Genomic DNA, 26,258 nt, shown 5'->3' on the forward strand with positions numbered 1-26,258 from the left:
TTTGACGAACTCTGCTTGTCAAATGGATCCACTATGCACCTCATGCCCCACTATTTGATAAATGGAAGCTTATCAAAAAAGTTAAAGGATTCTGAATTCCCATCACTGATTCTCTTCTTTTCCTTTCGCTCTTTACTGAATTTCTCCCATGTACGATATCGGTCAATGAACCAGATAAGATAATTGCCATAGTGAGCGACTTGAAGTCTTTGCGCTCACAATTTACAACGGTGGAGGAGTAGAAAGACTTATTAATTAATTTGCACCTTGGGAGAATCGACGATACGATAAGCCGATTATAACTAGTACCCCTCCTTCGATCAACGTCATTACCACCCAAACGACCACCTTTCGTCAAACTAAGTACTGCAAACCCTTTTCAGCACTAATCGTGGATCTACAATCGAGAGTCGGACTCTTAGAAGACACCTTTCATTCAGACTCAGACTCGGACGTCAATTCTGAATATCAAGACGAGGGCCAGGATCAATTGGAATTCGACATAGAAAGGGTCGGGAAAGACAATATGAGTTCCAAGATGGGAAATGATGTGAAAGTTGCTGGGGTAGAGACCAATGTCGATGCTTTGGAAGGGGACAGACATACAAAATCCAGCGATGGTGCTCAGGGCAGTGGAAGCTTTGGCATGGCCAGCGATAGAGCTGCGGGAAACCAAGTCGATGGAGAGGTTTTAGAACACGCCATTGAAAACTTAGAGACCAAAAATCAAAAGTGGTGGGCTTATTTGCTTACAAGAGACTTTTGGATTATTTTAGTCCTTGGGTAAGTTGTTTCCCCTTTCGCTGTTTTGGCATAAGATGGCGACGAGTCCATATGATGTTTTGCAACTTTAAAGTATTTGCTACTTCAGAGCTTGGGAGACCAAGCCATGAGACAACTAACACCATTGCCCTGAAAAGGACATCTTACGCTTTACCTTATGCCAATCAGTTTTAGCACATTATTTCAATTCTAATCTATCCATTTCACAGACAAATTCTTTCCCTTTGTATCACGGCTACCAATACATTCACTACACTCCTTGCGAATAAGGGAACCTCGATTCCAGCTTTCCAGACTCTCTTCAACTACGTCGTGTTGTGCGCTATCTACACGACTTACACCATCTACAAGTATGGATGGAGAGATTACTTGAAGCTTCTCTGGGTAGATGGCTGGAAGTACGTCATCTTGTCTTTCATGGATGTTGAGGGAAATTACTTCACTGTGTTGGCTTATCGATGGAGTATGTATTCCTAGTTCCTCAACTATGCATAGTGTAAAGTTACTAACATCCTACAGCCAATGTCCTCAGCGCTCAACTTATTAACTTTTGGTCCATTGTTTGCGTTGTAATCGTCTCGTTCATTTTCCTCGGTGTTCGATACAAGTGGCTTCAAGTCATTTCTATTCTCGTTTGCTGCGGTGGTATGGGTATTCTCCTTGCATCTGATCACATCACTGGTTCCAATGGAGGCAATCCACCTACCATGTTGAAGGGCGATCTTTTTGCATTAGCTGGAGCTACCCTCTATGGCCTCTCGAACGTTTTTGAAGAGTGGTTCGTTTCCAAACGTCCTATGTACGAAGTTTTAGGCATGCTTGGTCTCTTCGGTATCATCATCAACGGTATTACGGCTGCCATCTTTGATCGTCACTCTTTCCAAACCGCCGTCTGGGACGGCCAAGTAGGAGGCTATATTGTTGGATATACACTCGCTCTTACGCTCTTCTATACCCTCGCTCCTATCATCCTGCGAATGGCATCTGCGGCCTTCTTTGATATTTCGCTTCTCACGGCCAATTTCTGGGGTGTGGTTATCGGTATCAATGTTTTCGGATATACCATCTACTATCTGTATCCAATCGCATTTGTGTTGATTATCCTCGGATTGTTCGTCTATTTCCTCTCGGGAAGTATGATGGGAGATGCGGTCAAACCCTGGCTGGGCAAGGATCAACAGGCTGGTGTTGCGGGCGTAGGAACAGCAAAGTTAAAGGCTATTAATGAAGCGAGGAGAGAGGGCCTGCTTAATTCTGGACAGGGAATGGCTTAATTGTGCGTGGGAATCTGGAATCTGGGTTAATATTTAATGAAAGGATGTTCTTGGGAGAAGAAGTGGGATAGAATAAGATGAGATGAGATATAATGATGCTATGAACAGAAAGCATAAATTCACAATCATATAAGAATCAGAATTTCTCTGAATAATTTTGGTATTGTACAATTCGAAAATGTGATGGGCTATATATGTCATGATAATGAGAGCATCGTTGACTCTGACAAACGAGCATCTCGTCTGACTTTGAGACTATAGTGCCTGCGTGTCTATCATATGTGATTCCATGACATGTAAGAGAACACGTACACATACATATACATAATTTAACATACACACTATACACTCTACATCCAATACATCCACCACATCCAACACAACACAACAAAACCCAAACCCCAAACCAAAACCCAAAGTATCCTCAGCTCAGCTCAGAGCATGAGCATGAGCATTAGCATTAGCAGTAACATCAGTAACATCAGCATCAATCGGTATTAGATAGATAGATAGATAGACAGCAGTATTCTCATAATAGCAATAGTAACCTAACAACCAAACAACCTAGCAACATCAACATCAAAATCTCGCTTGCATGCATGCATACGAAAAGGGGGGGGAGAACGAACGAAAGAAAGAAAGAAAGAAAGAAAGGATTATCGGCTAGCCCGCTAGCCGACTGCTTATTTCTGTATTCTGTATCGATTGCGTAGATTGTGTACCGGTAGACTGGACTGTATGAATAGATTAGCGGGGTAGATTTACGGGATGGGATGGGATGAGATGATAATATATCTATTTGTATATAACACATACCTACTACACATACATAACCCTACATGAGATGTATTTACAACTTACTATTGGCCCATCATAAAATATAATACAATACAACATCAGCACATCAATCATCAATACATAATCCCCTACACATGATCCATCCACTCGATCAAAGTTCACAGAGTGATAAAAACATACATCAAACAAACTCACACAATCATCAAAAATGCTTAAAATGTATCGATTCCAAAGTTCTCATGAAAGAGAGACTATCTAACTTTCCAACCCACAACGCACTAATTACGCACTGTGACACTCTATATCTGTATGTATCCATCCTCAACTTTCATTGATTCATCCATCCATTCAATCTCATACAAGATAAATTCTCGAGTTCTCAAAGGCCATAACTATTCAATCTAATGACATGCCATGCCAAACTACACTGTGCATTCATTGTTGTGTTTCTCTCCTTCACAAACCTTCCAAACCAATCCAATCTGTACGCACGTGGAAAAAATCCGCCCACCCCATACCCAATGCAACCAACCAATCCCCAAACGAGCCCCATCCATCCATGCCATGCCATACCCCACAACCAGACCATTCATAGTCAATGAGTAGAGTTGATACCACTCATATATCAATAAAAACGCCCAATGATATTCCCACCATCCAGGTGGTCAATCATATTCCATGAAACAAACTAATCCATCCTATCTAAAAATTGAAGAAGAAAAAAAAAAAGGAGAAATCCTCCATAGTGTTGAAGATGTATGTATCCAGACTTTAAAGTCACAGAAGAATGAGCAAGAAATGAGACACGCTGGAATATAATATTCCCCTGCCATAAATAACAAAAGAAACGAAACAAAAAATGTCGTGAGAGAGGAGCTGGGCAGGCTCTCTTGGGTATCAAAGCAGCCCGATGCAAAGATAATATGATGTTGATATGTGTGTATGATATGATATGCACCAGGCGGAAAATAGAAAGAAAACAGATGTACCGAGTACCATATGCTTGTAAACTGTGATGTCAAGAAAAGTTGAGTCCCAGTGTAAGCGAACAACCGTCGCAATGCAGTTAAAAACGATAAATAATTCATGAAGGAAAAAGGCAGGCAAAGGTCGTAATCGTGGCTCGTATACTGGTATGAATGCCAGTAGAATCATAGTGGTAGGTGGTAGTGTTGAGTGGCGAAATTTGATCAGCCGACAAGAGTCATCGCTCTAGGCATACTTCTTGACCCATGATGGATTGAGCCAGCCAACCTTGTCAAATGCTTGCCAAAGTTTGCTAGCCTTATTGACATCAATCTTGCATGCCTGTTGAGCATCTGTCTTTCGGAACTCCTTTCCGACTCTCAATGCTTCAATTCGTTTCATAAAGATTCGACGTTTGGATGTGAGATAAGTTGCACAATCAAGACGAAGATTGGCTGCAAGAGAGACCTCGTCGGGATGGAGAAGATGGACGTTTGGGTCGCTGCGGAGATCAATTGGAGCTCCCTTCCAATCCACTTTTAATGAATTAGGTTTGTTAGGAAGGCTGGTAATTGGTGGACAGTAATCTGGAAGGTTCTCAAAATCCTTATCTTCTCGAGCAACTCGCTTGACGTCAGGACCAGGAGTTGTCGAGGATACTGTGCGTACACCTCGGGGTGTCTGGGTAGGGCGAGGAGGGCGTACTGTCTTTGTGACTCTTGTAGCAGTGTTGCCTAGAACTCTTGTGCTTCTTCCCACCGCAGGAGCAATATTTGTCCATCGTCGTGCACCAGATTGTAACTCTCGATCTCTCCTCAGATAAACCATCTCCCTTCGTAACCAAAGAGCCGGATCTTTTGACATGATCTTAACAACTTGTGATTTAAATTCGAGAGCGAGCTCGTACTCATCACGGCGTGGCGGGGAGGCTTCTCGGAACATGCTAGCTTTCCTGGCTGCAACATGCCCATCGACTACACGGTGTGCAACGAGAGGATCATCATTGTCTGCGAAGAGGGATGATTGAGTGGCAGATGCGTTTTGATTGTCGGAAAGTGGATAGAGAATTGGATCGGTAATTGCTTGTGAACCAGCGGGCTCTTCTGGTGACCTAGCCTTGGTCTCTGGAGACACAGGTGGCGATATGGGAAACGTCGCACCGACGATTGAATGTAATTTTCGCATCTTTGAATCCATTGTGAATGGCAGGCACGAATGTGTAAAGTTATCGAGAGGAAGTGGCTCTGGAGGTGACATAAGCGTATTGGCGATGTCAAGCTTATTCTTACGTTCCATATTCATGGGGCGAGAAGATGCTGCAACAATTGGATTGATGGATTGGGTTGAGTGTTTAGGGGTAGAGGTGGATGAATGGATGAATGGTTTTGTAGTAATTGGTGAGTGTCTGAAATCGAAGGTAGTAGAAGGTTGCCGGATCGAGGTGAATGTTTTGTCATCCATAATCGTTTGTTCGTTGCCCCGCGCCACTCTGGGTCTAGCAAGCAAATGGGAATCGGATATCCCGCTTCTTAAATCCGTGGAAATGATTTCTGGACTGGAGGGAAAGTTCGGGGACTGAGACAGATATATGGGAGACGTTGTCAAGAAGGCTGTGTAGAAGTAAGTGTTGCGTGGTGTTGGTCAGCTGAGGATTAGGCTGGAAAGTTCTTTGTGTTTGGCTCCCAATCCAATGCAGAAGCGTGATCGCCCTCGTGCTTATTGCAGATGGGATTTCAATTGAGGGATGGCGGGGTATTGCGTTATTGTTGTTGGTGAATGCAGAGAGGAATGCAATCAATTGTGAATCAAATACGCAAAGGAGAAGACTCTAAGATGGATGCTTGACGACGAGATGTTAAACAACAAGAAGCAAGCAACGAACGAAGGGGGAAACGAATTGCATGTGCGAGAGCGAGATGGGTGAACAATAAATAGATATAATGAGTAAGGTATGATCTAGTGTGGCCCTTCTTTTTCAATGGAAAAGGAGTGAGGAGTGAGGTGTGAGAGGAGGTATAAGTGTGTGTGTAGTGTGGACGGAGTGTGTACGCAGCTGGATGGAGGCGGATGACTCTAACCAGTCAGTCATTCCCAAATACGCAGCGGACGGTTCGTAGGCTGCCACGAGGTGATCAATTCAACTGGTCATGCACTAATAAGCGCAATTGGAAGACGGCACTGTGTTAGAGGTATGGAGGGTAGGGTGTTATCCTAGTTCTCGGGTGTGATGATTATCAAGTTTTATGCTGCTTGATAAAGACGGTGGTGGTGATGATGACAATGCCAATGATGATGGCAATAATAATAATAATAATATAATAATAATAATAATGATTATTATTCTTATTCTTACTAGTGGCAACGCAAATGCAAAGGGAAATGGAAATAGAAATAGAAATGAATAAATAAATAAATAAAACTCTGGTAGCGGCGGGGACAGAGACGAGAGATAATATAATAATAAAATGATGGCCAATGACCCCCAAAAGGAGGTACCTAGGTCAGTGTGAATGAATGTGAATGCTGTTTTAGAGCGAATTTGCTTCTTGGTCTGGTCTGGTCAGGTCTGGTCAGGCCAGGCAGCGGTTAGACGTGAATGTTTCTTTCGGCCGGTGTGAACAATCCTCATTGGCTCCCCTGGGTCTTGATCTTTGTTTGCATTGCCCGATTCTTCTTTTTCTTTCTTTTCTTTTTTCTTTTTTGGCCTACCGGGGATTCAGTGTTTTTGTTTGGAGCGATGGCAGGTCCTTAGTCCGTAGGTAGCTGTGTGTGCGTGTGCTCGTACTAGTGAAGGAGGCGGGCAGGACCGGGAAGGGGAGCGTGGAAGAGGAAGAAGAAGTACATGTACGGAAAAAGTAAGAGAGCCAGAGTGGCAGATGGCGAGATAGAGACATACCTGTCTGCGGCCTGCCTTTTTCTCGTGCGCTGCCCAGGGAGACGTTACCAGGAGGAGACGGACATTCATCAATTGGCCAATCATGTGTTGAGACGGTGGGATAATGGTATAAGGATATAATGGTCCAACAATTCGTCAGCGAGATATGTTGAAGGGCAGAGGCAAAGGCAAAATCAAAATAAACTCTTTGCGTTGGGTCGGTGAGAACTATTTGGAAGGGGGGAACAAGATAAAAGATGCAATGCAATTACTGTACTCACACTCACCACCATGATACTCTCATACTCACACGCACTCGCACTGATACTCACCACTCCGTTGTCTCATTGCAATGGATACAGATCAATCAATTGACAGGTCAATCTCTTATTAGACTCCAGGAGATGATCCATCCACCGGTATCTTATTGCTTCGGCCGTCCATGGAGCATCGAGCCCTCTTTTTTCCTCCCCTTCATGGATTCCAAAGTCTAGTCGTTCAGATGAGTTGGGTTGCAAAAAAGACGATTGAAACTTGTGGTTGGTCCGTATGGATGGATGGATGGATGGATGGGTTGGTCGAATGAACGAGGCGAGAGAAGTGAAGGAAGAGGTGTAACAGAAGATGTGACTCACCTGGAGGGAACTTGGAAGAAGTCCATGGTTGGGTTTAGCTTGGTGGGATAATGCATTCATTGGCTCCCTGACGGGCTGGCGATGTGACACATTATACCCCATGAGGCTTAGTCGCGAGGTCAGGCTGCCATCTGGACACGCTAAGGAAAATGCACGCGCATCGGAAAATCGATTATTGGAAATCCATCTTCTTGGGTCGCCAGAGAGGTTGAGAGGGAAGGGAGTGTTGCAGACTCCAGACGACCGATGGATTGAAGCGGCGGCCGCGGATAAATTTATGCACTGGGACGTGAATGATTCTCTCTCCCGCTGCCTCTTCACCATGATTGCATAAGTGGAAATGGAAATGGAAATGGAAATGGCCAACATAATCATGGTGAAGATGCCGTGGATGCTGGATGCTGGATGCTGGATGCTGGATGCTGGATGCTGGATGCTGGATGCTGGATGAAGACGCATGTGGGGAAAGCTGATACTCTCTCTATCTACGCTATCACATCGTACATGCGGCCTCACTTCATTCACTCTTCATGAAGAACTCACACTGCTCACATCTCGTACATAACAACTCAATTGATATCAATTGGCATCAATTGGCATCAATCGTCTCAATCATCGTCCAATTCATTCTTATCATTCGTATCCGTATCCATTTGGCACCATCATCGGCTTATTCTCTCACTCAATTGGTCCAAGACATCTATCCCATCCATCCCATCCACCCCCGACCAACATCATTTGGAATCGGCGTGTCAAAAGTCGTGATTCCTTTCATGCAATTTTGAATGTGTCTCGTCTATCTCTCCTCACGGTCGCCAATGGCCTCTTTGCTACTCCCCTCCCCTCCACTCTATCGTACTTCGCCTCAATTGGCTTTATCCTGTTCTAGAACTATGATAGATATATGTTTGGTCTTGCCTTGCCTCGTCTTGCCTTCCGTTGCGTTGCGTTCCGATGCTTTCCTTCGCCTCCCTTTCCTTGCCTTGCCTTGCCTTGCCTTGCCTTTCCCTTCACAACTCAACAAGCATAATCATCTCCAGTTTCGTTACAACCATACTCCACATCATCCTCAGCCCAATTCGCAATTGAGTTCTGACAAATTGCCTCCTCCTCCCACAAGCCTCCCTCAATTTCCTTTCTTCAACGTGTTTCAACCTTACAGCACTTTCCAAGCACCCGAGCCAGCTAGTGAGTTCATCCTTTGACCATCGTTCGTACACGTGTTTCCACCCCATTCCCAATCATCTCCTACTAGCCATCTAACCTACATCTCCCTACATCTACCTAACCCTCCTTCTCTCGATATCCGAAAGCCCAATGATGCACAGAAGAGGCCTCTGTAAACAACTGGACTTTCGCAATTGGCATCTCTCTAATGCCATGTCCCATCTCCAAATCGTCGTGGTGGACCCCACTCTCCTACAGGAACTTAATGAATTCTGGTGTACAACACAGTACTTTCCACCGTGCTTGAGTAGCATCGCTTCTCTTTATTGGCGAGAAATGCGCGCTTCTGTGCTCGGAGGTGGAGAGTGCTGTACTCTTCGCCTCGTACATGCAGTTTGGATGTAGCACGAATCTTTTATCTACACACCCCCTTTTCCGGCGTGCTCTTCACATTCACTCTGTTCGAGAGTCTAGAGGGATTTGGACAAGCTTGACTATAGATAGACGTACTCGAGACTAGGTAGGTACGAATCATGAGTTGAGGGAAGAAGGTTCTCATGAAATGATCATCCGTCCCTTTTGAATCTGCCATGCAAGGGTTAAATCTCCATCCCCCCCCCTTCTTCACCAATAACAAGGTCATCTGCACCTCCAATTATCTCTCTTCAATTCATGAATCAAGATTCTATTCTTGCTAATGGCGCAGAGAAGCGCAGAGACCAGCATCCCTATCATCACATGCAAAGATTGCGATCCCATCTTGTCTCACCACCCCACCATCCCATTCTCTCGCCCCGATCATATGATGCGAAGTCATCACCTCACCCATTCTACAAGCACCTCTCCAGCCAAACTCTCTCGCTCGCCTCCCTGATCTTCGCAATCTCTCCCATCTCCCCAAGTCTCTCCAATCCTCTCCTCCCTCACTGTCGTGTTCCCGTCCCCCCATCCCGTATCCCCAACCCCTCTTGCCCAACCCCGAACGCATCCGAAAAGCACTGAAACATGCACCTCTCAAAGCCTCTAAATGAAACACCCAAACACCAAACACAACCCAAACCATCACAAAAGCATCTCCATGCATGCATTCCCCATTCAGTCCGTGGCACGCACATCCCACTTCCTCCATCCATTCTGAGTTCCGCCCGCTGCAACCTGCACAGAACCAGAAGCATAAACACGACATCTCTTCCCTCCCATGCACGTCCAGTAGATCCAGTATACATGGCATGCATACATATATCAGCTTTGCATAGGTACCATCCGAGCCATCTCGCTATCTGTCTACATACTGGAAGATTATATCGCCATCCGATCCTATTTCTTCCCATCGCCTTCTGCAACCCTGCGCATCTATGATCCTTCCATCTGAATCTAGTGATCCCCTATGTAACCACATACTCAACATCTTCAACATCAATTCCCACATCTTCGACCCTCCCATCTCATCCCATCCCATCCCAAGCCTTCCCAGTTTCGCAACTCGCCTCGTAAACTCGTAATCGTATCATAATAGATCATACTATACCACACATACCAAGCTGAACACCCATCCCCCATCCGCATCCCCCCATACAATCACAAACCCAACCAACAAAGATCACACGTACCCTCAAGCATCAAACACCCCATCCAAGAGCATACGGATGGGATGGTATCTACCCTCCTCATCTATCTCCAAAACATACACACATACAAGACAATTAAATATGCCATTTACCCTTCAATTACCCTAGAGAAACATCCATCATCTAAACCAACATCCAAACCAAAAATCTCCCTTCTCTCCATCACAGAAAATCAAACCCCTCATAATTCCCATCCCCAATCCCCCGCCGCAAACGCCAATCAACCCAATCCCAATCCCAATCCCAAACCAGCCCAGCCAGCCCAGCCAGCCACCCTTATCGATAAGAACAATAGAGGGGTAATTTTCTAATCGCATAGAGGGGTAAATTTTCTAATCCTCCCCCCCCTTCCCCCCCCCCCCCCCCCCCCAAAAAAGAAAAAGACAATGATGACAATTGATAAAGAAAAATTCTACAGGGATGGCTTGTCTTCACTGGTTTTCATAGATAGATAGATAGATAGATAGATAGATGAATAAGGGAGGGAGATAGGGAAAAGTTGGAAGGAATGGGAAAATGGGAATGGGAAAAGTGGATGTGTGATTTTTGTTTTTATTTATTTATTTATTTTTATTTGCTTTTTGATTGAGCTATTGATTAATAGATCTCGGTTTGTTAGTTTGTTGGTCTTTTTTTTTTTTTTTTTTTTTTTTTTTTTGAGGGGAGAGGGGGGGGGTGGTGGATTGTTTTCTTCTTGAATCTGGTGAGGAGAGAAGAGAGAGGAGCGGTCAAGATGTTGGTTCATTGATTAATTAATCAATCGATTAGTTATTTAGTTAGTTAGTTAATTAGTGTTTTTCTTTCTTCTCTTTCTCTTTGTTTCTTTCTTCCTTTTCTTTCTTATTTTCCCCTTCTACTTCTTCTTCTTCTTCTTCTTCTCCTCCTTACTTTCTTGGCAGGTGGAACGTACTTGAAGTTTCGAGTCTTGAGTCATAAGAGAATGGAATCGAATAGAATTCGAACAATTGATTGATGGGATTCCCATTCACCTACCTACTACCGAGTATAGAAACAACCAAGACGACGCAAGACGCGAGCTCGTTCGAAATTTCTCGGGACGGCATCTAGAGAGCAGGTTTTGTCGACAGATAGATACATAGATGCCACTGCACTTGTAGTTTGTAGTATGACGGGATAGTAGATTGTGATTTCTCTTCTTCCTGTTGTCTAGATGGCTACAAGATTTTCTATCTACTTACTCTATATGATGGGATTGAGATGGGTTTGTGAGTGAGCTTAGTTGGCTCTGTATATGTGTGCGTGTGTGTGTGTGTAGTTATGGGTTCTTGCTATGGAGTGAGATCGAACGGACCTTTCGTCGGATTGGAATTTCGGTATGCTAGATACTAGATGGGTATTTTCAATCCAGATAGGCAGGTATGCGGTATATGTATATATCATTAGAAGTCTAAATATATATGCATACACAAATATACCAACTTCGGATTCAAAGTCCCAACTACAAATGTGGCTTCTTACACTGGTCCATAGAATCATATCCACCCTCGCAATTTGAAGTGAGAGCTCGATATCAAGTCTATAGTACATATGTAGGTTCAGAATATATCATTGAAAAGCGAGATGACGGGGAACAGATAGACAATATACAATACATGTAATTTCGAAGTTCCAATCATGACCTATTCTGAGAATTCTATTTTATATTTATATATCATAATAAAATCAAGTCACCAAAAAAAGCCTGTCAAAACTGCACAGAATATAAGAAAAAATATCATTTAATTCAAAACACTTACCTACCTACCTCCTAGAGCAAGAAATCGCAAGTCTACTTACTACGACAAAAGAAAGATGGAAGAAATTACCATTGTATTTGCATCTTCGTCCTCGTTCGTTTTTTTTCTTCTTCTCGAAATTCCACCTGTGTCGGATTCCCCGGGAGAAAATTGCGCAATTACAACAAAAGAAAGATGGAAGAAATTACCATTGTATTTATATCTCCGTCCTTCATGCTCTCTCTCTAACCTCTCAATCTCCTATCTCTTCGACTTCTTCTCATTCTCCTTGCATCCGCCGCAGACATTGTTCTTGCGAACAGTATCCCGATGGTAGTAGGGACAAGTGGTGGGTTGGATGTTGAAGCGACGAGCGTGGTTGCATCTGTCGACCCAGTAGCTGGGGTGGCTGCAGCTGGAAACGGTTTGGATGGATTTGCACATTTTTGAGATGTTTGTTTGTCTGTTTGTGTGTGTGTGTGTGTGTTTTAAGGAATGAAGAGGAAGAATAAATGGGGTTACTGGAAGGGAAATATATACCTTCGAGCGAGGTGTTGTTGAGGAGTTGTTCTGAGAATGTTGAGATTTCGTGAGAGGGGAGCTGTTCATTCTTCCACTTAACAAAGTGTGTATTCCGTCTCTCATTGTTGAATAATTTAGCTAAATTTATGAAACAATATGGATAAATATCCAAAAGACTTTCTGGAAAGAAATCTGCATTTAGATCGAAGGTCATATGAAGATGTAGTGGATTTAGCGACAGAATACGGTAAACCGATAGATTCAGTTAGGCTTCCCCCTTGTTCAAATTTTGGGTTCAGTGATACTCAGGAAACTTCGAGAGTGCGAGGATGGCCTATGTTAATGTTTCGTCCAGAAAGATCATATGAATCGTTCCTGTATGCCGCCCCCTCCTTCTGCCAGAGAGTGAGCGCAAGAATACCAAACATTGCACTTAGCCAGATTCTCAACACCACACTCAGAGAAGAAACTCAATTTCAAAAAAATACAATACCATTCAAGGTGACGAGAATAAGAAAAGAAGAATATGTAATGTCAATATCTCCTATAAAAAGCACGAAACAAAGACTGTTCTTTCTCATTCATTGTTACCCGTCATTTTTCTTTGTCTTTCTCTCTCCTATCTCAAAGAAAGAATATTACTTCTCGCTTCAGATCCTTGCCCATTTTAATTTTAACTTTCCATTTCCATTTACATTTCCAGTAATACAATTCTCTAATGTATTAAACTCTCAGCCTTGCGAAGCAAGAGCCTAGTCTAACCCTTCCAAGTATTTCACGTATAACCTCCCGGTATTACTCATGGTAGCCTACTAGGCTACAGTACATCTGAGACACGGGGCGACTACGAGTATTCGATGACGACATCTATCCACATGTATATATAATATAAAACTAGTCATACTCTCTGGATCCAAAATAGGTGTACATTTAGCAACCGTACGCGTTCATGATGATCAAATAGAAGTAGTATTGCCTGTTCCACTTGACAAGAATATAGAAGATAGACTTCTATCTGCGTAACCTTTAGTTGGGAACCTTGAGAAGCCTCAGTTTTAATGCCTGCCAAGTATTGCCTAATGTCTACCAAATAAGCAGAGTTACCTTGCGAGAGCCTTGTCTCAACATATTCAAATCTCAAGAGGTGTAGATGGAAGAAAAATGACGCTTTCCCTCTTCCCATAGATGGAGATATATAGAAGGGGCACATCTACGTATATTAATGAGTAGCATGTCTTCCACATTTCCACTCCAGATCCTTCACGTCCTTGTATATATGTACAACATTATGTAAAATCATATATAACCAGCCGCTGTTGTATACACCCATTCCCCATCCCATCTCTATTAACTTCTCTCGCGACCAATCCATTCTCACCATGCGCATTTTTGAGCAATTGCCCACTCGCTTCCTCTTCGTTGCTCTCGCACTCACAACCTGAATCTTCCTCGCTCGATTTCAGCACTATGACCATTTCCTCATCAAAACCAACCCAGATTTTCTTTTCCAGATCTTCTCTCATTTTCCTCTTCTCGGTATCATTCATGTTTCTCCCTTCCCCTTCTCGACCCTCATCGCCACTTACCCTTTCTTTCCCCTCGCCAACCCTCACGCTCCTTTCCACCCTTGAGCCCTCTCCCTTTCTAAAGATGCCCGGTTCCAATTCCCAAACCCTTAATTCACCTCCTCTTTCACTAACACTTACAGCCTTACCCCTACTAGTAATACTTGCGAAACTAATTGAGCTTGTATGACCAAATAATTTTTGGGGAGGGGAAAGAGTAAGCGAGGTGTGTGTACTAGTGCAGAGGTAGAGAGAAAGTGTATTATCGGGATGTGTGGCCAGGATATAAGGGTGTGCGTAAGAAAGAGATGTTGGACGGGGAAGAGAAGGGCGTGGGGTAGAGGAAGTTAAGGGTTGAAAGCCCGGCGGGAAGGAGGAGGTCAGGCGGGAGTTTGTTAGGGTTGGGAGTTCAAGTGAGGAAAGAGTGAAGTGAAGTTCCTGAATTGAGATGGTGTGACCGCTTAGGTAGGTCGGAAGAGTGTACACTATTGAGGCGATGATAGTGGATGGCGTGAGACGGATGGATAGAGACAATGGTGGCCATGAAGAATGTGATTTGAGAGATGTCAAGAGATATGGACTGATTGATCTATCCACATTCTCCTCTATACTAATGCTCTTGTCATCGTCTCCAGACTCTTGTATCGACCCGACAGGACTAAGCGTGTAAAACGAAAGGAGCTGCCTTTCCGTGATGCTCAGCACGTATGGATGTGCGTAAGCTATAGCACTTAACATCCCGTTACTGCTCGGTGGATGCCTGTATTTTTTCACAAACATCTTATTTTCCACATCGAGTACCCATGTTCCCCAACCTCCATCTTCAAATCCCACCACAATCCCTAGTCTTCCTTTCTCCCCATATTGATCATCGACGGCTAAACAAGTAGGTATTCCCTCGTCCAATCCACATGTCGTAATCAATTCCCTCTCTTTAAGACCCCAGGCCTTCAAACCCTCCAGCTCACCAACCGTAACTACCACTCCTCCTGCCAACCTCACCAATATATTCGGCACATTTCCTCTCTCCGCAATTTCAATCTCCTTAACCTCACATGCACCCCTCGCCCAATTATGCCTCAGTTTATACTGCCTCTTCCAATTAGTTTCTCTCCCATCACCTCTACTTCTCAACCCTTCCTCATCCAACCATCTACTCCTTCTCGAACTAAACCGAAACCTTTCTTCACTCCCAGATTTGTTTCTACTACCTTCTTCCCTCGGTTCTCCTACGACTCTTTCTTTGTTCACTTTCTCTCTATTCTTGATACCCGGAATGCGCAATGCGCGCGGTAACACAAATCGAGAATAATATAACGATTTCCATAGTTGCGAATCGTGAGTAAGAGTATAGAAGTGTTGAGAAACGGAGTGACAGGATAAAAGAGTCTCAATTGGTAAATGATGAAGGATGCGGATGAGGAGTTCGGAGGAAAGATGAGAGATGTGGTCGCGTTCATTTGGTGGGAGGCAATGTTTCTTCGTTATTGGTAAGTCATTCTGAGATGTACTTGACCTTCGGCGTTTGGGCATGGCGTACTATGAAGTTTTCTAGAAGAGAAACCGTAGGGGAAAATCTAATATACCTCTCTCCTTCAGTACTTTGTCAGTACCTAGGTATGTATCTGAATATTTGCCCTCGCGCTTCGTCTTATCAATTTTGATATACAGGGATTAATGCAACGGAACGCGGAAGCTAACTTATCGCCGACCCACCACTAAAATTCACGTGCGTGTCCAAATCTGGGGCCGAGGCTGAGGATCGAAATTAAGCTCCAACCCCCCTTTGCGACGGCATATCCAAATCCAACCTTCATTCACTACCAACAAGCGCGTTTCACCCTCATCCTCTCCACAAAATCTCTTCAGTCACAACGATCGTCTTATCTCATGAATAGTTCTCAGTCATGGACTCCCTAAAAAGTGTGCGGGAGAAGATCCCTAACGCGCTACACCTCTATTCCGACTTCATCCTCAAAAATCAATCTTCCGTTACCCAAATCGAATCCGCTTTACGCTCTCTAACATATATAATACCCGGCCGGTTTCGCGATGCCGAACTTGCATCTGAATCCCTACATTCTTCTATTCAGTTGCTCTCACTTTACCATGACACCCTTCTCTCTCGCGCCCTATCCAAACTCCCCGGTATGCCTAGACAAAATGCGCATAATCGATATACCAAATATTGGGTCAAGGGAAATCGGATGTATAGAAGAATTGCCATGTTATTGAGTATGATACAGTATACCGAGTTATTATGGGAGATGATGGCCAAGAGGAAAGGAGAGAAGATTAGATGGAGAGTGGTAGTATTTCTTGAATTCATCAAGGCAGTCTGTAAACTGCTACTCTTGAGAATCACCAAAGGACGACCACTTGTTACGCCACCTCTTCCCGAACGTGATATCATACCCGAGGAATCACTTACGGAAACCGAGGAAATACCCCCTTGGCTCGATACCGACGACACGGCAGCCATGCGAGAAGAGGAGAAGCTCCGCAAGAAACGCGAGGGAAAAGAACACAAATTGAAGAGAACAGGCTTAACACTCCCAAATCTCCCAAATCCAAGCGATATCTCAAACTATCTACTTTCCAAAGTTCTCGTCGCCGAAGACATCAAAGCGCCAATCTCGCTTCTTAACCCCCTTACTCTCCCTTCTCAATATGCAGAATATATGCACATTCTCCAACCCGTCATCTATGCCATTGCTCTCTCTCATTACCGCAAGAACCCTAAGTCCTGGAAACCCTGGGCTATTGGTCTCAGCATTGAATATGCTGCACGCCAACTCCGCAGCGAGAATTATAGAACTACTCCTCTTGAGAAAGAACAGTGGAATAAGCGAGGCTGGGCAATGGGATGGTGGGCCTTACGAGGTGCTTTCTATGAGAATGTTACTAAGGGATTCTTGCATAGAACAAGCAACCGCTTGCCAAGTTTTGTTGGGGGTGTGGTCGAGGATTATTTGTGGTTGTGGGATGAGTATTACTTCAGTACGAGTCAGGATTAGGGCTGCGAGGTAAAATGTAAGAGAGATCTACAGTTTCGCTTAGATTATCAAGGAGACGGATCAGGGAGACGGAAAATGTAATCATCAATATATCATGCTTCTATACTGTTTTAAGACTAGGAGCTTGGAAGGCGTCGGGTCTAATCTGGAAACAAACAAGATTGGAACGGAATGAATGGATACCTACACCTATTATGGAAGACGAAGAGCAGAGAAGAAGACTCTGAGATTGGAGAAGGGAGTTTGGGAAATGAATACTAGTATACCGATAGATATTTTTGTAATTACGATAATGAGTTTTTGTTCACCCGCGGAGTTTGGACTGGAAATTCTGTTGTGAGCTTGGAAATACCTGTTCTCTGAATAACAATGGATAATGGCGTTAATATTAATCCCAAGCCTTACAAGATTAATAATATCAACACACAAGTAACAGGAGGGCTGGGAAGAAACATAGAGAGGGGAGATGTATGAGGAGAGACCTTCATCACCACGCCGAGTAGATGGATGTCACATATTCCCAACTCCTAACCTCTCACTCCCTCCTAGAATGAAATAAGAGCATATTCAATATTTCCCAAGCGTCTTCAAAAGTACAGGTACGGTTACAGGTACAGTTACCACCAGCTAGCTACAAGCATTTGAAACCACGAGACTGTATCATAGAGTCTCAGGACTCGAAGGGTATCCGCGCCGAAGGGAGGAAGGGAGATGGGAGGGAGAGGAGAGGAGAGGAGAATTTGTGAGGGTTTCTCTGTTGCCTTCTTGATTCCATTATTACTCGATTGCTCGGTTAGATATACAGAAACATATCGTATGGTCGATAGAGATAGTATCAGTTATTTATATATATATAGATATAGATAAACAAACAAACAAACAAACAAACAAATCTACATACATACATACATACATACATACATATAAAACGATCAAGAACCCGTTTATTTATTACCCCCTAAAACAACAACCATCAACACAGCGCAACACAAAACCCCCAATCTTTCTCATCACCATCACCACTTCGTAGCTTCTCCCCCCCCTCCCAGTATATTCGATCGACTAGGACGTGGCGGCTCTTAGGGATACAATACAATACAATCCATATACATAAAAAAAAAAAAGTACAAATCTACCGAAAAAAAAAAAAAAAAAACCAACAACGCCCAGGAGATCCAAAGAAAAAAAGAAAGAAAAAACTACGCAGATTCCGGATGATGAAATTTCAAGACTAGAGTATGTATACATACACTACACGAGTTAAGTAGTGCTAATCCCAATTCCAATCCCGCATATTCCCAGCATTCCCTTCTCCATCACCTCACGAATCACGAAACGCATCCAATCTATCTATCTATGTATCTATCCATCCCTCGATAATCCAACAACGAAACAAGAGTGAAATCAAACCCCAACCCCAACCCCAATAGCGCTGCCACCACTCAACCACTCACCAAATCCCAATCTAGTATGATTGTACTTATGAATGACCTCCCCAACCTATCCATCCATCCATCCATCCATCCATCCATCCATCCATCCATCCATCCATCCATAAAGTCCACAAAGTTCACAACCACATCCACACCGAGAAAGCAAAGAAGAAAAAAATAAGAAAAAAAAAAGAGGGAAAAAAAGAGAAAGAAAAAAAAAAGCACAAATAGATCCAAACCTCCTCACACCCCATCCATAATCTCACCAATCCTGCAATCTCTGCATCTACATCAGCATCAGCACCAAGGGGATAAATAGAATAGAGAATACCCAGCATTGCTATGTGTCAAAAGTACCTGCAACGCTTGGCTGTCGCTAAACATCTCCGCATCTATTGTCGAGAAAGAAAACAGAATAATAGACCAAGGCAGCAGCTAGCTAACATCCCTTCTAGAACATCAATCCACCAATGTTATTAGACATATACAGAATGTCTCGAATGTCTTGCAGTACACCGTCTACATCGCTAGCACGATGCAATTCATTCTAGTTCAAGCTTAAGGTCAGGAACTTGAGAACAATGATATCCCACTATAATTCAAGACATTCAAGCTACCACATCACGGTGATCCTGTTGGCAGATCTTCTGCAGGACTTTGATGCCCGAGCCATTAGACTAAGAATGCTTGACATGAATGACACTTTCACTTTGTTTGCCAAATTTGAATATAATAAATTACTCAACAAAAAACTAAATTATGGTATCTTGTGCCTAAACGCTTACTATATAAAGCATGAAATCCATGCACCATCCTGAGCAAAAGTTGCTTCATGCACCATGTTAACCTCAACCCCTTATTCCAAACAATCATTTGTTTTTGTGCCATCGGCAACGACAAAGGTAACCTCGCACAATGCTAGAGCTATGTCTGTTGAATATATTAGCATATGAGTTGCAGATGAAACCACATAAAGTATGCTGCTAGCAAAAGTGCCTCAGGTGAAAGATGAAAAGTCTACGTTGTCTTCCGCATTAGACACAAGTCTATCGGATTTAGCATGGAATGTTTTTTGCATCATCGACAAATGGATGATTGTCCATTTCAATCAGAATAAAAGAAAATGTTGTAATTACCTGATTAGTATAACACCGAAAGTTGACGTGAAAATTGTGCTAAAAGTTCTATAAATCCCAATATTAGTATAATATTCCAGGACCTGTATCAATTGATGTTGAAGAAGAGTTCAACCAAAGTACTATCAGGTAATCGAACCAGTTTATTCGTCATTGTTGATCTGTATTTGATAGTACATGTTTTGTTCATCACTGTACTTTGGTTGAACCTGCTGTTGAACGTAAAGGTAAAAGGATGTAACGTACAGTTGGCATGTCATCCCATGGTGGGGTCGTAGAAATGTTGGTAGCAAAAACAAACCGAAGTTGGCGCAACCATCAGTTGACGGTGCAAGTGTGCAAGTGTCAATTTCCCAATCTGCAAAACAATTAGCGTCCAGTATTCAAAATGAAAACTCAAGTACAAGAAGAATTGTGCAATAATTATCAGAAAGTCCGTTTGGTTAAGACAGGTTAATCACCACGGGAGCATAAGCTCGTTGGTAAGATAGGGGCGACACGATGTTCATCATAGAATGATTGCAGAGGGAGATTGAAAGTTGAAGGAGCTTACCATTGATGAAAGAGTCCTCCTACCATAATTTGTGGCGGAGGACCATTGTGTCGTTGTGTGTTTATGTTTTCTGTTGGAAGAAAAAAAAATCAGATTTGAATTGAAGAAGAGCTTGAGCACAGGAAAAAAATAAGCGAAAATGCGGTTAGCGCCGGCAGGTTCCGTTAGCATCACATGAACAAAATCGAATGTAGGCACCCTGCAATCATTCTTAGCTTCAATCCGCAATCCGAGGTAGGTACATGATAAATAAATTAAAGCCAGCCGAAGCCAGCTTTTAGAACCCTGTAATAAATGTTGAACCCACCCTTGAGACAGATAGGTTGATTCAATACTCTCGTCTTATATCGTCATTAGATAAATATTTGTTTCATGTAGGGAAGCCAAAGTCATAATAAAATCGGTATGCTAATTCAGTAGCTAGCCTTACAATAACAAAGATGCAAGGATTGCTCGTAAAAATCTTTAGCGGTATTTCGATCCAGTTTCAAGATCAAATTTGTTGTGAACCGGACTCTAAAGAAACAAAAATGAAATCTTCTCCTTGAATGCCAGAACGCCCATTATTGTGAGAATATGCCAAGCTAAAACATATTGCCTTGGATTTGATATGCCATCCATTACATGGCAAGTTCCATTTATGTAGATGCCCAGATGAATAACGAACTGTTCCGACGCCTTTTCCATCCCCTCTTTTACTTGCTATGCATGAAATCCATCCCGTTTACCCAGACTGATGGTAATAGTACTCAAATCATGAGCTAATAAGTACCAACTCTTGCAGGCCAGCCAGCTTGCGCCCTTGAAATCGAAATAAAGTACGCCCGATGCGACAAATGATTGCAAAAAAATACCAGGGATCATAAAGAAAGTCCATTAAAAAAAACACCATGCCAAATGCGTCCCTCCCCTTTCCAGCTTCTGCCACAACTCCCACAATTGCAACAACGCGATGGGGAATCTTATGATCGTGAACACCCCGCTACAAAAATGTAAAATGCAACCTGATGCAGCACCGTTGGACTCCCCATTGACGAACCCTAGTACAAGACAAAATCGAAGCCATCACTCTACCATATCTGATAGGTGCAAATAATTAATCGCAGCAAATAAAACTCCCACAAATGACTGACTACATTGTTACACCTGTAACTCTCACCACATGCAGTGATTCCCATCGTTTATCGTCCCATCATATATGCAGGAGGGAACCCGCCATTAGAGCCGTTCATCATTGGTGCTGGGCCACCAGCAGCCATAGCTGACGTAAAACCTTGACCATTCCAATTGTTTGGTCCCCCAAATGAAGTATTAGAAGCATATTGATTACCACCCATAACGCCAGAATTCATCGCAGCAGCGTAACCCATTCTACCTGGTCCCAAACCAGGTGGTGCAGAAAGACCTGGAGGAGGTCCATTCGCAGTGCTGAAAGATCCCCCTAGGCCACCCATCATAACGCCGTTCATACCATGTATGCCTCCTGGCACATTTGCAGGGCCTGGCGATGCCATTCCTGGGCCAGATCGAACACCAAGAGGATTCTTCGAAAAGCTCAGGCGAATCCCACCCTTGATGCTGTTGTGCAAAGGATGCCCGTATAATTCATGGAGAGCTTTCGTTGCAAAAGAAGTGTCCTCGAATTCCACAAAACACATTGGGCCATTTTGCTTGGTCCTGAAACAAAGGCGCTTGTAGCCACGCTGCTTTGAGAACATGGATTTAAGCTCATCTTCCGAAGTATCGATTGGAAGATTCCCAACATACAAAGTGTTGCATGGAGGATTTTGGTCCGCAGGATTGACAGGTGGGAAATTGTGGCGGTGATAGTGCTGACTTCCAAGTTGGTAGTGTTGAGGTGGCTGTGATACCGGTGACATGGTATTTGCATTTGCCATGGTTGGCATACTCTGCTGGGACGCGTAAGATGACATGGAAGCTGGACCTCCAGCATTATTCGTCGCCAGAGATAAGCTTGCCATACGGGCGGTGATGGGAATTTGAGGGTTAGTCGGGCGTCGAGTTTGAATAGATGCAGCTCCATTTTCAGCATAAGCCACCGGGTCTTTGAGAAGTTCACCTGTCTCGTCATCTTCGCCTGAATCATTATTGATCAACGACTTTCCTGTAATGCGGGGGCGGTCATTGAGGTGATTTCCAATAGGAGATTGAGGAGAGAAGAGATTTTGATAACGAGCACTCGACTCGGGATTTGGCAATTCATTGTTTGCATAGTTTCCATTGTTATTTGTGGGTGAAACTCTTTGTGCAGTTGTGAAGGAATTGTTGAATCTTGAAGATTGTCGAGGGGTCGGACCTGCTGAAGAAGCCGTGGAGGAAGTGGAGCTGGATGGTCCAGCGTTTGTGTTCGTATCGACAGTATATCGACGTGCGGTAGTGGGACTTCCATAAAGGATTTCCACCACCATATTCGCATCATTTGCAATATTTGGTTTTCCATCGAGCATGTTCTTGGCCTCGAGTGCGCCCGCATGGGACTTGAAGTGGAGAACAGCAGCTCGGAATCCTGCATCATCAGATTTCTCTGGAGACAATACTTCAGCTTCAGTAAACTCTTTAGACCATACTACCATTGATCGTAGTGCGTCTTCAGTGGTATTCAATGGTAAACGTCGGATTAAAATGGAACACGGTCCCGATGTGAATGATGCGCCACCATTCGATTGTGGAGCACTTTGCGACGAAGTGTCTACTGCAAAGGCATTCATTGTAGCCATCGATAAGGATTGATATGGTTGTTGGTTGTTATTGGATTGACGAAAGGCCTGGCCTTGTGGGACAAACACCTGGGCGTTCATGGCATTCTCTGGTGGTAAAGTCGTGTTGAGGTGTGATTTTGTGATTACAATGTCGAGGTTTGTAATTGCTTAGAAACTCGAGGTGTCGCAAATAAAGAAGATGGGCCGAAAACGAAAACGAATAATGATTGGATTTTTGTTTCAACTCTTTCTCTGCAGAAGGGCAAGTTGTGAACGTGTGGGAAGATCACAAAAGGCTTGGGTACTTTTGCGACCGTAGTGCTGGTTGACGCGCTCGAAGGTTATGTGGTGTTCGGGTAAGAAAGTGGTAGGGGGCGGATGCGGGTGAGAAGGTTGATTATCGAAATAAGATTAGAGTGGAGAGGTGATCGTAACGATAAGGAAGCTTTCGCGCAAACGGGTTGGCTGGAATTCCTGGCTGTTAAATATGTGTGTGGAATGATGGCAAGTGAAGGGTGAGGGGTGAGGAGTGAGGAGTGAGGAGTGAGGAGTGAGGAGTGAGGAGTGAGGAGTGAGGTGTGGTGAGGTGTGTGAGAGGTGTGTGTATTATTGCGGGCTGATGAGATTTGCGCAATAGATGGTGGGAAGAGGAAGGAGTGTGGTAAGAAGGCCTTGCGGTGTGATCTTGTTGTTCTTTGTACAAATATCGTAATTGTATTGATTTTATGGTTGGAAATCTTTCTTTCTATTGGAACAAGATTCGTACGAGTTGACTTGTCAAATATGCGGTACCTGACGATGAATGACGACCGTGCGATGTACCGGCCGAACGAGGAAGTTTAGGTAGGTTTCCACTATCCTATCCCACGGATCCCTTTCAATCCTTTCGCGCGCGTGTATCAGACTATAGCTGCAATAACGTTTATATCAATCTGAGGAGAGGGATCTTGCGACCTGAATCGGACGACAGTTTCCAATTGTGTATGATTTAATTGTAGAGGCAAAGGTTGGGATCCAAGTGCTGTATCAAGTGCGTATGTAAGAATGACGGAGATAATATTGCGATGGATTGATAAGAAAGTTGGCTGGTGGTGGTGGTGGTGGTGGTGTTGGTGGTGGTGGCCTTTCTCGACTTTTACAATTAAAGAACAGAAGGACACGAAGAATTATGTGTGACTCGATGAAATGAGAAGAAGTGTGGAGGTTGGCGTCAAAAGTCTTCGTGGAAAATGGAATGCAGAAAATGGCTGGAGAGCTGCAATTGTCTCTTTCTTCTCTCTTTCAAGCCAAGGCAAGGTGATGTGATGTGATGTATGGAAAAAAGAGGTTTGAGGTAGGTGGTCTATTCAATCATCGAAATTTGAGGGGGGGGATTGCTAGGGGCTAGGTGCGAGGTGATTACTTTGGGGATTCCAGGAAGATTGTATGGAGAAGAGAGAATCTGAGGGTTTCTATTGGCTGATACTCGATAAGATACACTGGAGCTAATTTAGTTCGTGCAGCATGCAGATAGCGGGATTTCTTTGCACACACACACACACACAGACATACACACACACACTGCAAGTCTGCAACTAGAGAGAGACAGAGACAGGTGTGAGAACAAATATGGAAGAGTGCGTAGGTGGAGGTCGCAGGCAGGCAGGGGAGGGAGAAGTGACCACCCCCTCGTCGAAAAGAGCATCGCCGTAATATAATACAACACAAATAAACATAAATTCTGAGGTAAGCGGTGGTTCATCGTCAGGGGAAACAAACAGAAATCCCCTGGGCCTGGTAAAGCGAGTGCCTAGACAGGACAGAGCAGCAATTTCACATTGAGAAGTGCGGGATGGGATGGGAATTGGCATGCGGATGGCGTATTTGTAGATGTAGATGCACTAGTTGTGGATATGGATGCAGAGTCGCAATGGATGCAAGTGAGGGAGGCAAAATGTGCACACTAATCCTGGGATATAATCGATACCTAATAAGGCATCTCTGCTAACGTTTCTCGTTGCTTGGTGACTCTGGGTATATTATATTATATACACGAGTAAGTAGGAAGTATCCTGGGTCTCCGAGAATGCTAAATATCATTCACGCATTGATGGATGGAATGGATGGTAGATGCTGATGAAGCATTCAAAGCTCTACAGCAAATGCTTGTCTGTTCATTCGTACCCAATGATACCTAAGTCTTTTCCTCATCTCCGCCCTTCTTCCTTGCTCCCATCTCTTCTTTCCGAGGACTAGGTGGTAATAAAGAGGCGATCACGTCTTCCATGTTCCATGTTCCTGATTGTCTGATTTTCATGCTCACTCGTTTGGAATATGGGGAAACTTGGGAGAGCTCTAGATTGCTGGTCAATGCAGAGATTGTCTTTGTAATACAGACCGACCGACCGACCGACAGATAAACCACATCATCAAATCTCTACTTTGTATTTCATCTACTCAAAGTTTCTCTTCATTGCTGTATCGGTAAGTATTCGAATCAAATCAGATAATTCCCATTGCCGTTCAAGGAAAGGAACAAATAGAAGCCGGCCGGACAACTACTTCTAATGTACACACCCATAACCCTTTAACCCTTTTCCTCTTCCGCTCATCGTCCAGTAATCTTACGAGCCCTTTCCAAAAAAATCCTTGATATCCTTGGACCCTTGAAGCAGGGCGACACACATCATCGAAATCTCCAATGATCGTCAATAGTGATATCTCGAGGTTGTGAAACTAGTCAATTCTCGGAAACTTGATAGAAAAAAGTTGGTTTCTTCTCCGATTCGTCCCAATTCGGATAATAAAGAGATCCGTCAATCATCTTTTCCTTTGTGACACCCCTCCCTCTCGACTATGGTTTTTTTCGGTCGATGTTTCTCTTCCTTTTAGCGTGGGAGTATTCCCTCTCGGGCAGTCCGGAGATTTCAGTGATAGACAAATATCAGTAGAATCGAAAATTATTCCTATGCTAGACATTTGAGATATTGAAATGCCCAGACTAGTCTCGGTGCTCGCAAATGAATATGGATATGGAATCTCGTTTGTTGGGAACTATCCAAACCACTTGCTGCAATGAGATGTTGGTCTCGTGTCTCACAAATGCTGCTAATCCAACCTTTCGTTGCAGGTATAGGCAACGTGCATTGAATGATTTTCTGGGGATGAGCTCGACTCAAGCCAGGATGCCACGAGTGATAGCAGGAGGGAGAAGTTGTTTGTTACCGTCACACCAAACGGATTCGTGATGTGATAAACGCTTGAGCACTGTTGACAGGTTGATTGGCTCTCCAAGACCAGGGGAATGCAATTCAAGAGTGAATGTTCTCAGGGTTTTCGAATGCATGGAGTTGCAACCCGTGGGAGTGTCTCAGAAGGCCAAAAGTTTATTTTATTCGTTCTTCGTTTGATTTGGAACCGAGTTTCGCAGGGTAGGGGGATTGATTTTTGATGTGAAATATATCTTGATGT

The 26,258-nt window shown here is 43.7% G+C and overlaps 5 protein-coding genes across 5 annotated transcripts; 2 read left to right on the plus strand and 3 right to left on the minus strand.

Moving 5' to 3' along the window:
• The first annotated feature begins 56 nt into the window (after positions 1-56).
• BCIN_08g02870 (hypothetical protein) lies at positions 57-2,257 on the plus strand. The gene is made up of 3 exons (XM_001551954.2): positions 57-783; positions 993-1,246; positions 1,303-2,257. Exons 1-3 carry the CDS (start codon positions 527-529, stop codon positions 2,055-2,057), a joined length of 1,266 nt encoding a protein of 421 aa, XP_001552004.2. The 5' UTR covers positions 57-526; the 3' UTR covers positions 2,058-2,257.
• An 807-nt stretch (positions 2,258-3,064) lies between these two features.
• Positions 3,065-6,243, minus strand: BCIN_08g02880 (hypothetical protein). The gene has a single exon (XM_024694537.1). The coding sequence runs from the start codon at positions 5,016-5,018 to the stop codon at positions 4,068-4,070; it is 951 nt and encodes a 316-aa protein (XP_024550327.1). The 5' UTR covers positions 5,019-6,243; the 3' UTR covers positions 3,065-4,067.
• Positions 6,244-13,292: 7,049 nt separating this feature from the next.
• Positions 13,293-15,605, minus strand: BCIN_08g02890 (hypothetical protein). Its single transcript, XM_024694538.1, has one exon. The coding sequence runs from the start codon at positions 15,480-15,482 to the stop codon at positions 13,671-13,673; it is 1,812 nt and encodes a 603-aa protein (XP_024550328.1). The 5' UTR covers positions 15,483-15,605; the 3' UTR covers positions 13,293-13,670.
• Positions 15,606-15,678: 73 nt separating this feature from the next.
• On the plus strand, positions 15,679-17,844 carry BCIN_08g02900 (hypothetical protein). Its single transcript, XM_001551961.2, has one exon. It carries the CDS (start codon positions 15,857-15,859, stop codon positions 16,964-16,966), a length of 1,110 nt encoding a protein of 369 aa, XP_001552011.1. The 5' UTR covers positions 15,679-15,856; the 3' UTR covers positions 16,967-17,844.
• Positions 17,845-20,461: 2,617 nt separating this feature from the next.
• BCIN_08g02910 (hypothetical protein) lies at positions 20,462-24,222 on the minus strand. Its single transcript, XM_024694539.1, has one exon. It carries the CDS (start codon positions 22,905-22,907, stop codon positions 21,270-21,272), a length of 1,638 nt encoding a protein of 545 aa, XP_024550329.1. The 5' UTR covers positions 22,908-24,222; the 3' UTR covers positions 20,462-21,269.
• Positions 24,223-26,258: the final 2,036 nt, after the last annotated feature.

This window comes from Botrytis cinerea, chromosome 8 (genome assembly GCF_000143535.2).
Source record: "Botrytis cinerea B05.10 chromosome 8, complete sequence".
Taxonomy (NCBI): domain Eukaryota; kingdom Fungi; phylum Ascomycota; class Leotiomycetes; order Helotiales; family Sclerotiniaceae; genus Botrytis; species Botrytis cinerea.